Source organism: Parus major, chromosome 26 (assembly GCF_001522545.3).
Source record: "Parus major isolate Abel chromosome 26, Parus_major1.1, whole genome shotgun sequence".
Classification (NCBI taxonomy): domain Eukaryota; kingdom Metazoa; phylum Chordata; class Aves; order Passeriformes; family Paridae; genus Parus; species Parus major.
Genome location: NC_031795.1, coordinates 3455729 through 3471147, shown reverse-complemented (window position 1 = coordinate 3471147; position 15419 = coordinate 3455729). Strand labels below are relative to the sequence as shown.

Below are 15419 nucleotides of genomic sequence, written 5' to 3'. Positions count from 1 at the left end.
CTTTCCTTCCTGGATCGCACAGGGAAGGTGTTAGTCTGGAAAACAATGGGATTGAAGGAGCTGGGAAAAGGGCGCACTGGAGGGACAGCTCTGATCCGCAGTGGAGCTGATGGAGGGGGTTTGGGAGCAGTTTGCCCCTTGAGGGGGAATTCTTGTTTTCATGTGGCAAGATCAAAGCTGGAGTAAAGGTTTGGGTGTCTCTGAAGTAACAAGGCAAGAGGTGTCCTCTGAAGCGAACAAGACTCTGACCTTGCTGCACACTGGTGTAAATGTGGCACTGCTCCTCCTGTGATTCCCATGCCAGCTCTTCCATGGATATCACCCCTCTGCAGATAGAGCTCCTGCAGCCCAGACTGCTCTCACTCCCAGCCTAATGGAATGTGTTATTTCCCATCTCCCTCCCACTCAGAGTCATTACAGAGCTTCCACAGCTCACACTGCCTCAGCAATCCTGGGAGCTTCCTGGAGCTGATCAGTCCCTGGACAAGGAGTGTGCCTTTGGATCAAACATTAGAGCTGTAATCCACTGCACGCTGCCTGTTCCATTATCCACTGGGAGCTTTCTCCTCTCCCGAGGGCTGCTTACGGCAAAGTGCTCCAAGGGGTGTTGTTCCAGCACAAACAGAGCTCTTGGAATGAGCTCAGTGAGAACAGAACTCCTGTTAGGTTGGGAGGATAAAATTGGATTGGAATTGGATATATTCACGTACATACCATTGATCTCATCCATCCATACTTTACATATGTTGGATTTCCTGCTGCCAGCAGAGAGGAGTAGCTCTCAGATAAGCCAAAGGTATGGAAATGGAGAGCAGGATGTTCAAGTGGAATTAGGATTTCACCTCGGGGTGTGTTGGAGAGGCAGGAGAAAGGGCAGAGTGCTGTTCCCTCACACTGTGCCTGGCACAGCTGCTCCTCACCGTGATGGTGGATTTATAGCACCAGGCTGATAGGAGGGGTTTGGGCACAGGGAGGGGCTGCCCATCAGGGCACCTGTGCTCTCCATCGGTGTGGGAATGTGCCAGAGCACCCTCCTGGAGCAGGTAGCTGGGTCAGGGATACCCAGAGACCCCCTCATGTCACCAGTTCAGCCAGGAGATCTGGTGAAAGTTTAAAGGTTTGCCTCTGTTTCCCTCGTTGCCATAAGGAAGGGCTATGACTTCATACTCCTCAAAGACTGATTCCTCAGGCTTTGCCACACGCTTTCATAGAATCCCAGAATCCTTGAGGTTGGAAAAGCCCTTGAGGATCATCGACTCCAGGATGCCCACCTTGCCCCCAGCCCAGAGCCCTGAGTGCCACATCCAGGCTTTCCTTGGACACCTCCAGGGATGGGCACTCCAAACCTCCCTGGGCACTTCCAAGGCCTGAGCACCCTTTCCATGGAGAAATTCCTGCTGATGCCCACCCTGAGCCTCTCCTGGCACAGTTCCCTCTCCTCCTGGATCTGTTCCATGGGATAAGGTCCCAAATCCCCCCTGACTGTCCCCTCCTGTCAGGGAGTTGTGCAGAGCTAGAAAAACCCCCTGAGCCTCCTTTTGTCCAGGCTGAGCCCCCTTCTCAGTTCCCTCAGCTCCTCACAGGACTCCCCAGAGCAGTGCTCAGGAAAACAGGGATGTTCTCCAGAACCTGGAGCCTTCCCTCTCTCTTCTTTCCCACACTGGGCACTCCCCATCTGTTTGAGAGGTTGGCAGGACAGAAGACACAAATCCTCCTTTTAATTACGCTGCACATTTATTATCTCACCTCAGATTTTGTTAATCTCTCTCACAGATTTCGTTTACATAAGTGGAGTCTTTCAGCTTGAGCAGCTCCAACGCTTTCTCTTCTGATCCTGCAGATATCAGTCAGCTAAATAGAAAAGAAAGAAAAGCACAAGTGTCCTTAAATCTGGCATTCAGTCTTTCCAGAGCTTTATGTGTTGTTTCCTCCTCCTCAGCTCCCTAACTGAAAGCTCAGAGGCAAACTGGGATCAGCACAGGCAGAACAATCCCACAGGGAGACTGGGACCCCCTTTCCTGGGCTTAAACATCCCAGAAAACACAAAGGCACAGCCCCATCCCACCATCCCTCAACCTGCAGGCGGGAAGAGCTGCACAACAGCCTGCCCCTGGATATTTGCTGCTGCAATTCCCACACACGATTTCCCAAAGGTAAGGAGGATTTGCAGCAAATTGGAGTGTAATTAAGTGTCAGTGTTAAGCCCCCGTGCAGGCAGCGAGGTGTTCCAAGCTGGCTGCACGTGCTGAGCTGCCTCGCAGGTACAGCTGCTGTTATGAGCTCTGCTGGAAATTGTTCCCTGGAGACTGAGGACTTTTTGGGAAGAGGAGGAGCAGGGAAGTGGCAAACAGAGCTGCTGAGAAGGGTTATGCTGCTGCTGCCAGTCAATATCAGCTCTGGGGCACAGGCAGCACCTTACGAGGGAATAACCTTCCCAGAAGGGTGCACACAGGAGCGGTTGGCAACGGAGGGCTCCACAAAGTGAGCAAACATGACACAAAAACCCTTCTGGGGAATATAAATATCTCCGTGCTGATGAGCTGGTGAGAAGAAGGAAAGGCAGAATTCCCAAGGCAGAAATCAACCCTCTGACAGTACCGTCTGGGGTGTCCTGTAACAGCTCTGCCAGCAGTTTCTCCAGGACATCTTGGTATTTTTCCAGCTGCCTTGGGGTGAGCCAAGCTCTGACAGGAGGGGCCTGCTGTGGAGGAAGCCAGAGAAGTCAGGAAAAAAAGCTGAGGGGAGCAGAGGGAGGGAGGTTGGGGTGTTTTGACCCCACTTTGGTCGAGTTGATGGAGGGTTTAGGGAGGATTTGGAAGGAAGAGGATGATCCTCATACGGGGGAAAAGCAATATTTTGAAGACAGCACACTCTTGAGTTGTTCAGAGTGCTGTTGCATAACCCGTGGGCTGGCTCAGAAATCCAGATAAAGGCACCTCCTGGCAGCAGGGACTGCAAAGAAAATAATTTCTGAACCTTCTAATCCTCCACTGTGTGGCACATCGACCCTTCCAGCCTGAGCCTGCAGAGCTCCTGGCCCAGCAACAGCTGAGGATGAGCTGTGGTCCTGTTCCAGCCTGCTGGACTTGCAGCCAGCTGTGCCTGAAGCAAAGAGCTCTGTTCTGGTGCTGGTCAGCTGTGGGGATGTGCTGGGTATTTCATGCTTTGAACTGGGCCCTTTTGCTGTTTAAATCCTGTTACCGAGAGTTGGTGCATCACAAGTGTGGGAGGAGTTGCACATTAAGCTGTGCCTTGGCCACATTCCAGCCTGGTAGGTCCTGCTGCCTGACCCACTGGGTCTGTCCCTATCTGGGGGGACCTGCACCCCCATTTGGCTGGCAGAGAACAGCCGAGCTCCCTGCAGGAGTGACTGCCCACACAAGGAAAAAGTTCCCAGCGCTCAAGAGGAAAAGTACAGTTTTCAGGCTTGACTAGCCAGGTACGTGCCTTTAAGGGCTTAGCCTGGCACTTCAATCCCTAAAATTGCCCATTTTCTGCTCTGTATAAAGACTTTGAGGCCAAGTTTTTAAATAAGGCCTCGCCAGTGCAGAGAGCTGTGAGGTCAGAGCAGGAGCTGAAGTAGAACTGGGAGCTCCTGCCTTGCACCTGGCTGGGCTTCACTGCCTGGCAAAGAGACCTTGAGCTGTTCCCATCTTCCTCAGGGAGAAGCAGTCGGGTCTCAGGGGTGATCTGGCTGCTGAACAACCAGGATAATTTGTGGGATGGAGCTAAAATTTCTCTCTGATGTAAGCAGGCAGGCTGGCAGAGGACATCTCTTGGACTCCTTGTCCCTTGCATGTCCCATGGGCTTCTCAGAGTCAAATGGCTCCAACATACCTGGAGGGTCTTGGCTGCGTTGACATCCACGCCAGATTGCTCAGAGAAACCTTCCTCCTCCAGCTGCTGCAGTGAGCTCAGGGACTTCTTCTGCCCTGCCTTGTTCCTCTCCTTTTCCTGCAGCTTTGGGGCAGAGAGCAGAGGGGGCAGCTGGTGATGCTGGGGTCAGCAGCAAACCCACTCTGTGCTGTCCCAACAATCCACAGTGCTGGGCACAGAACCAGGATGGTGAAATTCTCCTGGGAAGGGCCCATCAGCTGTGGCCTGAGTGGCCTTTGGGGACTGGAATTCAGCAGTGCTGGGGACAAGGTCGGGTTTCGGGGTGGTGTGTGAAGGTCTGCAGTAAACAGGACTCACACGTGTGTCAGCAGCACTGGGACCTTCCCATGGGGGCTGACAGCACTGGGACCTTACCCAGCTGTCCCACAGAACTCGTCCTGGGTCTGTTCTGGAGCACTGCACAGAAATTGGACCGAGCCCTGCATGTGCAGAGGTCACATTTTCCCAGCCTTTCTGCAGGTCTGTAATGTCAGCCCATTCCCATTTATGGGGCTAAAGTTGCCTTCAAGACCCTCTGGAAAAAGTCAGAGGTGCTTTGGAGTGTGACAGATGCAGCAGGACTCATCAAACATGGCACAGGCCGTGCTCAGTGTCCAGTGTGAGCACAGGAGGAGCAGGGACAGCCTTTGGGGGACAGAGTTCCCCTTTGTTCATGCAGAAAACCCCCAGTCCCTCGCAGACACAGAGCTACGAGGGCTGTGGGGTACAACCACAGCCCATGTGGGTCCCCCATCCTCCTCAAGGACATTGAAGGATGCCTGTGGTCCCCACAAAAAGCAATTGTTATCCAGGGATAGGTGTTGGAAATGGGATTTCTCCCGGTATGCAGGGGCTCGGCAGTGCGGGGGAAGCTCACTGGGGCTGTGTTTCAGAAGCTGCCTTCTCTGAGCCTGCCTGACACCTTTCAACGCTATTTGTTTCACTTCAAAAGGAAAAACGTTCTCTAGGCGCGTCCCAGAGGTGACAACCAGCCGGGGGATGGTTAATTATTTGTTACAACAAAAGAGCCATCACTGAGCTGATGGGAGGCTGCAGCTGCTCTGGAAGAATTCCAGCACCGAGGAAAGGGAAAGGACCCTCAGGGACAGCAGGTGACAGCCCCACAGGTGTGGCAGACCTTTGGTAGAGGGGTCCAGGCTCTCTAAAATCCCCTCTCTTCAAAATCCCCTTGGCTTCCCCCCAAAGCCGTGGATTGTGGGAGAAGGAAATCAGTGTCTCCTGTTGATGGTGTGCACTGGCAGTTTGGGGGATGAGGATGGGAGAAACTTTTCCTGGTTTACTCATTCCAGAGGCGTTACCTGCATTTTCTGGAAGTCGCTCTGGGTGAAAAAGGGCATGAAGCCTTGGGTCTGCTCAGCCAGCACAGACAGCAGGGACACCAGCAGCAAACTGGCCACCACCTTCCTCGAAACCATCCTGAGAGCCTGGACAACACGGGAAAGGAGACAGCAGGGACAAGAGTGGAGAGAGGTGTTTGACAAGAAATGCCTTTGGCTCTGCACCAGCTGCGATCCAGCTCAGCCCCAGCCCACTAGAGGGATATTTACTCTTCCAGTTGCTCCTGAGCTGAGAATAGAAGTGCCTTGACTGACAATTCTCTTCTCAAAGCTGTTTGTGTAAACAGATTTGTTCTTGAGCAACATCTCCAGAGATTTCAAGCCCAGCCCTTCAGGATTGCTCCAGCCTCCCTGAGTTCTCGAGCCTCAGCCCTGCAGCTGAGTTGGTTTAGGACCTGCACACATCCAGAGCAAATTCATCAATCCCTGCACCAGCACAGGGGACAGAGATGCTGCAAAGAGAAAAACCTTCACACAGCCGTTTTGTTAATTTTTTGTTTTGATTTTCCTCACCACTGGAAACCTTCCTGGATGGACTGGATCTTTTAAGGAGCCTTATTGAGTCCACGAGAGATGAGAAAGGCATTTTCCAGCCCAGCTCTGTCTGAGCCTGGATAAAGGGCTTTAAAAACCACCTCTGAAGTGATCTAACTATGACTTCACATCAGGAAAGGACTTATGTAAACATTGAATGTTCTCTTTAAATATTAAAATATTCTCTCTGGACAGACTTAATGAAGTCTGGTCCTACAGCTTAACTTCTCCACCTGATTGGAGCCTGATCCTTAATTAGTTTCAGCAACCTCTTGGTTTGGACATTATTGAGAAGACATTGTTAGGTCAGATTTGACTCCTGAATTAGATTTCCCATAAATATCAGCTGGTATTGAACCAGGGGCCAGTAGAAGTTAATAAATATTCCCTTTCCACAGCACCTGTCAGTCACATCCTCTCCTCTCCCTTCCCTGGGCACTGCACCAGTGCCACCTCCCCCTGTCCACTCAGACTTGGCCACCAGAGCCACCTCCTGCCCTGGGACTTCCCAGGGTGTCCCAGCCCTGTTTCCTGCAGGGATCCAGGCAGGAATTCTCCCCTTGCAATGCAACCTCAGCAGCATCAATCTTTGGTGCTTTTTCATTTGTTCTATCACTGCAGTAAATATATAAATAAATAAAATACTGCTGAATACAAAGAAAATAAACCCAGTCACCTCCTTCAGCTCTTCTTAGCTAATCCCTTCGGGAATTGATTCACTCCCTCTTCTCCCAGAAACACCCACACAGACTTCTCCACTCAGAAATACACTTGTGGAATGGCCCTCCCCAGCTTGGCAGGCAGGACCTGTATTCCAGCCCCGAGATCTCCAGCTCAGCACCTCTCCAGGCACTTGGTGGATTTGCTTCCCAGCTCCAAAGGGAGAAGAAAAAAGCAGGAGGATCCCAAGTTCAGCATCAGCACTGTGGGCACAGGGGCTGGGACAGCGGTGCCAGCTCTGCTCACCCCCCAGAACCCAGCCAAGTGCCAGTGTGGGGGCAGGAGGGGTGGGCAGCTGGCACTGTGACAGGGCAGGACATTCACCTACCAAGCTGTGTCCCAAAAAATCCAAGCATTCCTGGCACTAGGACCTGTCTGAGAGCGGTTTTGTGCCTGCTCAGAGCAGCTCCCGAGCACAGAGGGACCGGGGCTCCCCACAGCTCTGCGGCAGTGCCCGGTATCTGCCGGGTGCCCACCGGTGCTGGGATCGGTGCTCCCAAGTTGGGATGAGGAAAAAGCATCTTCCCCCTTTCTTCTGCATTGATTTTGTTCCCTCCTTCTCCTCTGAGCTGGCTCTGCTGTGGCCAAGGGATGCCAAGACCTACCTGGGAGAGCAGCCACAAGACACTGGAGGTCAGAGCTCTTCTCCTCCTGTCACACCTGGATGCTCCTGCAGGTTCCTCTCCCTTTATAAACCCATCCAAGCACTGCAGTCACTCACCTGTGACCCTGTCCAGCTACCTGGCTTGCATGGAAACGGCTTTCCCAGGCAGGGAATGTTGTTATCTGCGCTGGAGTTTTCCGAGTTTCTTGTTTCCAGGCAGATCCCCTCTGCTCCACCCCAGGTTCTTCAGCTGTTCCTGGTGGTCCCACAGCTGAGGCAGATCTTCTGCTGCCTCAGTTTCCCCATCTCTAAGAGAAATTCCTCTCTCCTGGCTTGTGTTTTTACATCCTGAGCCTGCAGGACAAGGTTTTTAGGATGTGAATGTCCCAGCACTACAATGACACCAGTGTCAATTATATTTCTACTGTAATTGCAAATCACAATAATATCAAAATTGCCACTTTGAGTCTTCAAGTGGCCCCTTCTCCCATCCTCACTGAGCCTGGCACACTGATCCCTCTTGGGAACACAACCCCTGCACTGCCATCCCTCTCCAGACAAACGAGGTGCTGAGAGAGGCGGGGAAATGTGCAATCCATGCTCTCCCAGGACCATCAGCCAGGAGCTGATGCCAGAGGGTTTGGGACCAGGCCAGGCACATCCTGATGCTGCTCCTGAGCGAGTCTGGGAGCAGCCAGGCGAGGGGCAGGAGGGAAAAAGGAGTTGGGAAGCCATGAAAACTTCCTGCATCCAACGGGATCCATGGTTTGGGAGAGCGGAGAGCAGCAGCATTCCTGCCTGGCTGGGGAGGGATATCAGGAACAGTGATTGCCCAGCCCGGGAATGCCATTTGTCTCCTGGGAATGCCATTTGTCTCCTGGGAATGCATATTTGTCACCTGGCCCCATCACAGCCAGTCAATAGGACACAGCACACCAGGGACCTGCTGCTGTCACGGCTGTCAATAACGCTCGATTTGGGACAGAGCCCTCCTGGAAAACCTTGTGTCCAGCACTCAGGTGCTTCCCAGACCCCTGGGCATTCACTCCAGCTTATCACCCCCTGGGCAGTGGAAAGCTTCCAGAGACTCCAGCATGGCTTTGCTCCCTGGAAACTTCCCTGGGAATGTGGCTGTGGGGTGATGGAAAGGATGTCACCCACACACTGTGGGGCTTCCCCTCCCTTCCCTAAACAGTTTGCTCAAACCCCATTTGATTCCCATTTTAATTGACTTTTCCAGTCCTTTCCCTCGCATGGTTATGATGGATGCAGCTGACGAGTCAGCAGATGGTGCTGGGAAGTGACAAATTAGTTACCAAGAAAGGTCATTTTCCAAAGCACTAAACTTTCCCGTGTCTTGTCCCACTGTCCCTCCAAGACGCGTCCGGCTGGCAGCTTTCCATCCATCTGGGATGGAGCCTTCTGCCTCGGGAAGGACAACCTTCCAAATCAAACAGAGGGATGAAAATTAATCATATCTGTATTAGCTGCATGCAGCCTGCCAGCTTCGCCTCTTAATTATGCAGGAGTGCTCTGACAGGAAGGAATCATGGAGCTGAAAAAGGATCTGACTCCAGGGCTGGAAGCGCCAGGGCAGGTGGGAGCAACAGGCACATCCTGGCTCTGGCTTGGCCCAGTCCATAAATGCAGCTTTTGGCATATCCTGGCTGCAAAACAAGGATAAATGAAAATAAAAAAGCCCAGCTGGAGGTCTCCCTACCAGCACTGTAATTCCAAAATTCCATCCTGCTGCATCCCTGGCACAGTTTGCAACCTGCAGCCCTCAAAACTTCCCTTTGGGCTCTTGTGCCAAATGGCAGCAGAGGTTAGAGGCTCAACCAGAACATGATGTGCAGGATGGGCATGGGTGCAGTTCTGCTTGTTCTGAAAGTTAAACATTTGGCATAACTGGGAGTCGTTTTCCCAGGAAACTGGCAGTGGAAGCGCAGTCCATTGGGCCTGGGAGCAGTTGCGGTGTCAAGGAACAAGGGGCAGAATGAGCTGCCCATGCCAGAGCATTTCTCTCCATGTCTGTGCTCCCCACTCCAAGCTGCTCCAGGCTTGGGCTGTCTGGCAAAGGGATGCAGGAGGGCAGGAGATCAGAGCCTGATGTGGAATTTGAGCCTGGGGTTAGCACGTGGGGCAGTTTGGAGGACTAAAATCCCACCCAGGCAGGCACTGGGGGCTCCCAGCAGAGCTTCCCATTTGGGGCTGAGCATCAGAGCTCCAAGAGCCACCAAGGGCCACATCCCCTTCCCCCATATCCAACAATTGCCTGGATGGAGCAGGGAATGGGGAACAGGAATTTGTGCAGGACCTGTTGCTCCCACAGCCTTACCAAACCCACCATTAGGTTTGGAAAAATCTCGTCCCCTACCCCCAGTTCCCTTCCTGGAGTCCACAGGAATCCATTCTCACCACACTCCGGTGGAATTATTTTTGCTTGGGGTCAGGTGGGTCCAAAACCCAGTATGGGATTGAAAGGCTGCAGTCACACAGCAAGGCCAGCATGGGAAGGAGCTCATTTAGGGCTCCCAGCTCTGGAAACAGGAGCTGAAATCTTCTCCCAGCAAAGGCAGATCCTCCAGCTGCTGCCCCTGCATGGATGTGGCACGGATTTCACAGGGTCCTGAGGAATAAAGCACCAGTGGCAGATTTTAATGCAGTTTTCAAAATATTAATGCCAGATCCACATTTGCAGAATTGCAGGCTTAAAGCTAGTATTCATTTGCAGCGGGAATATTTTAAGGGTCCAGATTTCCCCCTTCCTGTTCCCATCTCACTCGGATTCCTCCCAGCTCTGGTGTAATTCCAGATAATTCCTGGCAATTCCTGGCTGGGCAAGGGGCAATAGGAAGGATTCACCTCCTGCTGACTCCTCAGCCCAGTTCAGCTCCTGGTTCTGGCAGCAAAGGGTGGTCTCAGATTAATGGGGAGTTTTCTCATGGAGTTTCTCCCTTTCCCACTCCACAGGCTCCAGGGGCTGTGGGCACAGGGCAGGTGTGGGGAAGGAAGGGAAGGTTTGGGGGAGCAGCAGAGGCTCAGGAGCCTGTCAGGGGCAACGATCTCACTTTTAGCTCCTCTTGTGGCCCCTCTGCACCCGCAGCTCCCAGAGCTCCCTGAGAAACAGCTCCACTGCAGCAGCTCTGGGATTGGGATTTACAGCCCAAAATTCACACCAAAGCCTTTCTGGAAACCAGCCCTGAGGGCACCCCAAGACTGGGGAAATTCTGCCTGCTGCCTCAGTTTCTCCATGAAAGAATAAAAAAGGAAAAATGGTTTGCTGGACAGAGCCTGGCATTTGGCTTCCCTACAAGGGCTGGAGGGGACAGGCACTGACCAAAATTCCTATCCCATAACAATCCTCTTTCACTGGGATCAAAAGTAAAAAACAAAACATTTTTTAGCAACCCTTTTTCTAATAAAATAAATGTCTGTGCTTATAAAATTTCTCTTCTCTCAAATAAGGAAAGAAATAAACAGGAGAAAAATGTTTCCTTGCCTCGTGTCTCTACATTTTTGGTCATTCCTTTGCCACCCTCTCCCTGATCTGGAAGAAGTGAAGAGAGAAAGGAGAGGAGGTGAGAAAACATGATGGGATGCAGCTCAGCTGTTCCCATTTTGGTTTTCAAATCCAAGCCACCCGGTTTTCATTTGAGGGATCAGGAATATTTTTAGGAATGGTACAAAATGCAGCCTCACACCCAGAGAGGGGCTGTGACTGGTTTGCCCCATGGGGCTGGGTGGTGTCCCTGGGCACCCCACTGTCATTTTGGGGTGCTGTGAGCTCGGGCAGGCCATGGGAGAGCCAAGCCATGCACTGGGCTGAGCTCAGAGGCAGGGAAATCACTCAGATTTCAGCCAAAGAGATCCCTGCCCTGCTCTCAGGGGACATTTATTCACTTTGAGGGGGAGGAATTCAGCTTGTCCACACTCCAGGCACCCTCTGACCTTTCATTGCCTCATTCCCTCCCTCCCCTGCCCTGTTCCCATATCAAACACCAGTGAATCAGGTTGAGCACTGCAAGACAACAACACCAAGGCACCAGAAAAAGCCCCAAATGTTTTTTTTGGGGCTGCTCAGACCATCCCATCATCAGCAGGAGGAGGATAATGATATTCCTGCTCCCCTATGGGGTGCAAAGTGGAGGGCTCAGGTAAGGCTGGGCTTGCTGCAGGTGGGAAAGGGGAGGTGGCAGCAGGCTCCAACCACCGGGATCTGCACCGGTGCTCACCATGGACAGCAGCCACTGCTGGGCCCTTTGAAGGGGAAAGAGGGGCAGGGAAAACAATTGGAGGGGAAGAAAAGGAGGAAAATAAAGAAAGAAGAGGAGGGAAAGAAGAGCAGGGAAAACTATCAGGGTGGAAGAAGAAGAGGGGAAAAAAGAGAGGGAGAGAAGGGCAGGAAAAACAAGCAGAAGGAAGAAAATGAGAGAAAGAAATAAAAGAGGAGGGAAAGAAGGGCAGAGAAAACAATTGGGGGAAAAGGAAAGGAAGAAAACAAAGAAGAGAGGGAAAAAAGGACAGGGAAAACAACTGGGGGGGAAGAAAAGGAAGGAAACAAAGAAGAGAGGGAAAAAAAAGCAGAGAAAGCAAGCAGGGGGAGAAGAAAAGGAGGGAAACAAAGAAGAGGGGGGACAGAAGAGGTCCAGGCATCGTTGTGCTCAGCAGTGCCAGCTGCCAGAAGACTTCCCAAGACTGGATGATGCCAAATTCCCAGGATTTCTTGGTGCTCTCACTGGAGTCTCAATGCTCATCCCAGAACCCCTCAGCAATCAGTGACCATTTATCTGCTACAGAGAAGGGCTCAGGCTCTCAAGGCACCAATTCATCCTGGGAGGAACAAAGAGGTAGAGCTGGATGGCTTTGGAGTGAAAAAGAGACTCGCATGTGGCAGGTCAGTGAGCTCCTGGGTGAGGGATCCCGGGAGAGCCTGGGGAGAAGGAACAGCAGCACATCCATCCCAGTTGGGATATGGGGAAAACGGACTGGAAAATTGTGACAGCAGCAGAAAGATCTGCAGAGCCTTGGGGCCTGTGCAGCCAGGCCTGATCCCAGCACAGGGCTCACTTTTGATAAAATGCCCGTTTAATCTGTGGATATTTTGCTTAGGCGTGGAATAGCAACCTCAGCGAAAGCCTCTCAACCACAAAGGCTTTAGAGGGCTAAGCAGTAAAGATTGGGAATTAAGGAGAATAAATATTAATGAAGTGGGTGGGTAAATGCATCACTTTTGCAGACAATCCTGCCCGTGCTCCTCTGTTCTGTTTACGGCTCTCTGGAGCACGAGCTGCACGTGCTCGGATGGATCGTGCTGGGATGGAACTGCAGCAGGAGCCACACAGAGGCTGCAGACAGCTCACATCCCATGTGGAAAAGGGAGCAGGGGCTGCCCAAGGAAAGGGTGTTTGGGCCAATATGGGATTCCAGGTGCAGTGCTGGTGTCAGTGGCTGCGGGTCAAGCCTGGAGTGGCGCAGCTGGAGCCAGCGCTGTTACATAAAGGGATGGGGAGCAGCCTGGCCTGGGCTGGATGGAGGAAATGAATCCAATTACAGGATGAAGGGCACAGGGAGAGGATGGACACATTTGGTTCACAGCAAATCCCTAAAAGGCTTTAAAGCAGGCATGGCAAGAAGAGGACACAAATGAATCGCAGTGCAGGACACACGGCCACCACCGAGAGCAGCTGGGGCCTTGGAATTGGGCAGGAGGCAGGAACGGGGCTCTGCACCTGGCTGAGGGAGAAACACTGCCAGGATGTGGTTCTTCTGGGAGCTGGGATACCAGTTTGGCTGTTCCTGGGGATGTTGGAGCAAAGAGCCAGCCCAGCCAGGCAGCAGGGAACAGCCCTGCTGGATAAAGAAAACAAGCAGGCAACCCCTAAATTTCCTCCGTTTATGATTCCCATAAGATTATAACCCAGCTGCCCGTGTCACAGCAGGCTCCAGCCTTCCACTGAGAAAACTAAGGGCTTGTATTAGAAAGAGAAAAAAAATTAAATTGACCCAGTTATGACAAAATGAAGCAGCACGTTCACAGCATCGCTGTGGAAGCCCATGAGCAGCCACAACAAGGCCCTCGGGAGTCACAGGATTCCACTTCAAATGAGATTTACAAATTACAAGTAAAAGAGCTGGATTATTTCTGTGTGCCTGAACCCCTTTTCCTGGCTGCTCAGGAGGGCTTAAGTGGACACTGCAGGATGAGGGAGGGTGCCGTGCACATGCATCCCTTGGGAATTTGGGAGAAGCCTTTCCTTTACCTCTCTGACTCTGCAGACTCTGTTCAGGCAAAGGAGAGGAGCTGGATACAAATCTCTGACCCCCATCTCCCCCTGGCAACTCCTGCTCAACGCCTCAGAAAGCCCAGAAACCAGACCAAAATCCATACTGGCTCTGGTTTGCGGGGCAGGAAGATCAGAGCGGCGTTTTTGCCGTCACCCCTGGCAGAGCACGACTCGCTCCAGGCGCAGCCACGGGAGCGCTGCCTGAGCTGCCGGGATTTGCCGGCTGTGCTGGCTGCTCCTCGCTGCGGGGCCGGGGAGACTGTCTTGCACACCTGCCCACTCTGCCACAGCCCCGGGTTGTCACCGAGGGAGAAGTGTTGACAGCACCACACGGAGCGGAGCAGGCTCGCAGCTGAGCCGGGATTGCTCAGCTCCTTGGCAGGGAAATGACAGGGCCCAAAAGTGCCTGTCTCTCTGAGGAAATCCTACAGCTCTTGGAGAGACGTTACCTGGATAAGCAGCAGGAGGAAAAGGCTGGGAGCTGACAGAGCCTGCAAATACTGGGAGAAGAGGTTGGCATGGGGAAGCTCTCCCCACATCTCAGCTGCTTTATGGCACCTGGGGAGAACCTAGAGCAGGATGGACATGGAGAGCCTGCGTGGAAAACAGGAGCTGGAGTCCCTCCTGCTCAAATGTTGTGCATGAAAGACAGAAGACAGCCTGCTGTGCACCCTTATTTTCTGGGACAGAAGCAAGGGCACCTCCGCATGCACCCCCAGCCCCTGCCCTGGGTAGGTGCCCAGGGCAGGGCCACAAAGCCAAAGAGCCACCAACCATGGCCAGGTAATCCCTGCTGGGGGAGGGCCAGCCCAGCGAACCCAATTGTAAATACATCAGTGTCCTCCTTCTCCCTGCCACACGTTTAAATCTATTTGATCCACTCTAATGGATTGATCTACAAGTTTGTGCACACACATCCTGCTTTGGACGGGCGGCTGGCAGCGCCTCGCCCATCACGGCCTGTCAGCTTCACTCAGCCTCACCTCCAGTGCAGAGCGAATCCAATTACAGGATAAAGGGTTTTCTTCCCCTCCATATGGTCTCTATAACGCTCTGGCTTTATCTTGCCTTAACCCCTTTCCTGGTGAGGGAGCTCACAAGCCAGGCCTAAGCAGCTCAGCGCCACGGCCCTGGGTGGCTGCTATGTGATAGGGGAAACGGGGTCTTCCCAGGGCACCCAGAGGCACATTGCTCCCTCTTTTCCTGCCCACTGGGAAAGAATGAGCCGCCACGGGAGGGAGATTCAGGGCAGCACTGGTTACAAAACCAGCCAGGAGCACAGGAGTGAGCTCAGCCGTGCAGGCAGCATCGTGCTCACAGCCAGGGTTCACGGGCTGTGCGTCAGCTCAGCACCAGGAGCTCAGCACAGATGTTCCCTTCATGTCTGATTTGTTGTGCTTTTGCATTTCCCTCCACCTTGCTCTGCCAGGTGTTCCCCGGGTGCCCCTGGGCAAGTGGCTTCTGTGGCTCCTGTGCCCAGCAGGGCTGGGGATGGGCACCACAAAGGGCTCCGGGACCTCACCTCCCCCCATGTGAGCTCTGCCTGTCGCTGATCCCTGTGAACCAGGCGTGTCGGCTCTGTGCAAGCTGGTTATTTGATTATAAATTATCATTCCTTGCTTTACACAGGACATGAAAGCCCAGAGCAGCTCAGGGCCCCGTCACGCCGCGCGCGAACAAACAACAAGCGAGAGACAATCACAGCTCAAAGCGTTTGGCAAAGCAGGAGAACCTGCAAGGGGCAAGAAAAGCCTTTTCTTGAGGACAAACAGAGCAGCAAAGCTCTCCTCCCGCATTAGGCAGGGCCTGGAATTTGCTGTTGTCATAGAGTCAGCACAGAAAACAGCCGGGAGCTCTCCAGGAGAGAGAGCAGCTCATAAACTTTCCCTGCTAAGAGACACCAAATTAAAGCCGTCTCTGAGACAGGGCTACAGCAGGAGCTGAGGTTGCATTCAGGACATGTCCTGGAGGGACCAGCCACCCTCACCGGTGTCATTTCCCTGCTCTGGGTTTACTCGAGGCCTCGGCCATTGCTCCGGC

The 15419-nt window shown here is 52.9% G+C and overlaps 1 protein-coding gene across 1 annotated transcript; it reads right to left on the bottom strand.

The window, feature by feature from the left end:
- Positions 1-1698: 1698 nt before the first annotated feature.
- On the bottom strand, positions 1699-7118 carry LOC107214823 (promotilin-like). Its single transcript, XM_033519993.1, has 5 exons — positions 7094-7118; positions 5196-5321; positions 3838-3960; positions 2599-2701; positions 1699-1851 (listed from the first exon to the last, which is right to left on the bottom strand). The coding sequence occupies exons 2-5, from the start codon at positions 5310-5312 to the stop codon at positions 1844-1846; spliced, it is 351 nt and encodes a 116-aa protein (XP_033375884.1). The 5' UTR covers positions 5313-5321; positions 7094-7118; the 3' UTR covers positions 1699-1843.
- Between the last annotated feature and the right edge of the window lie 8301 nt (positions 7119-15419).

Coding starts and splice junctions, on each gene's coding strand:
- LOC107214823 (XM_033519993.1), bottom strand. CDS start 5,312: ATGGTTTCGAGGAAGGTGGTGGCCAGTTTGCTGCTGGTGTCCCTGCTG. Junction 3,961..5,195: donor GCGACTTCCAGAAAATGCAG/GTAACGCCTCTG, acceptor TCTGCCCCAAAG/CTGCAGGAAAAGGAGAGGAA. Junction 2,702..3,837: donor ACGCAGCCAAGACCCTCCAG/GTATGTTGGAGC, acceptor CTTCCTCCACAG/CAGGCCCCTCCTGTCAGAGC.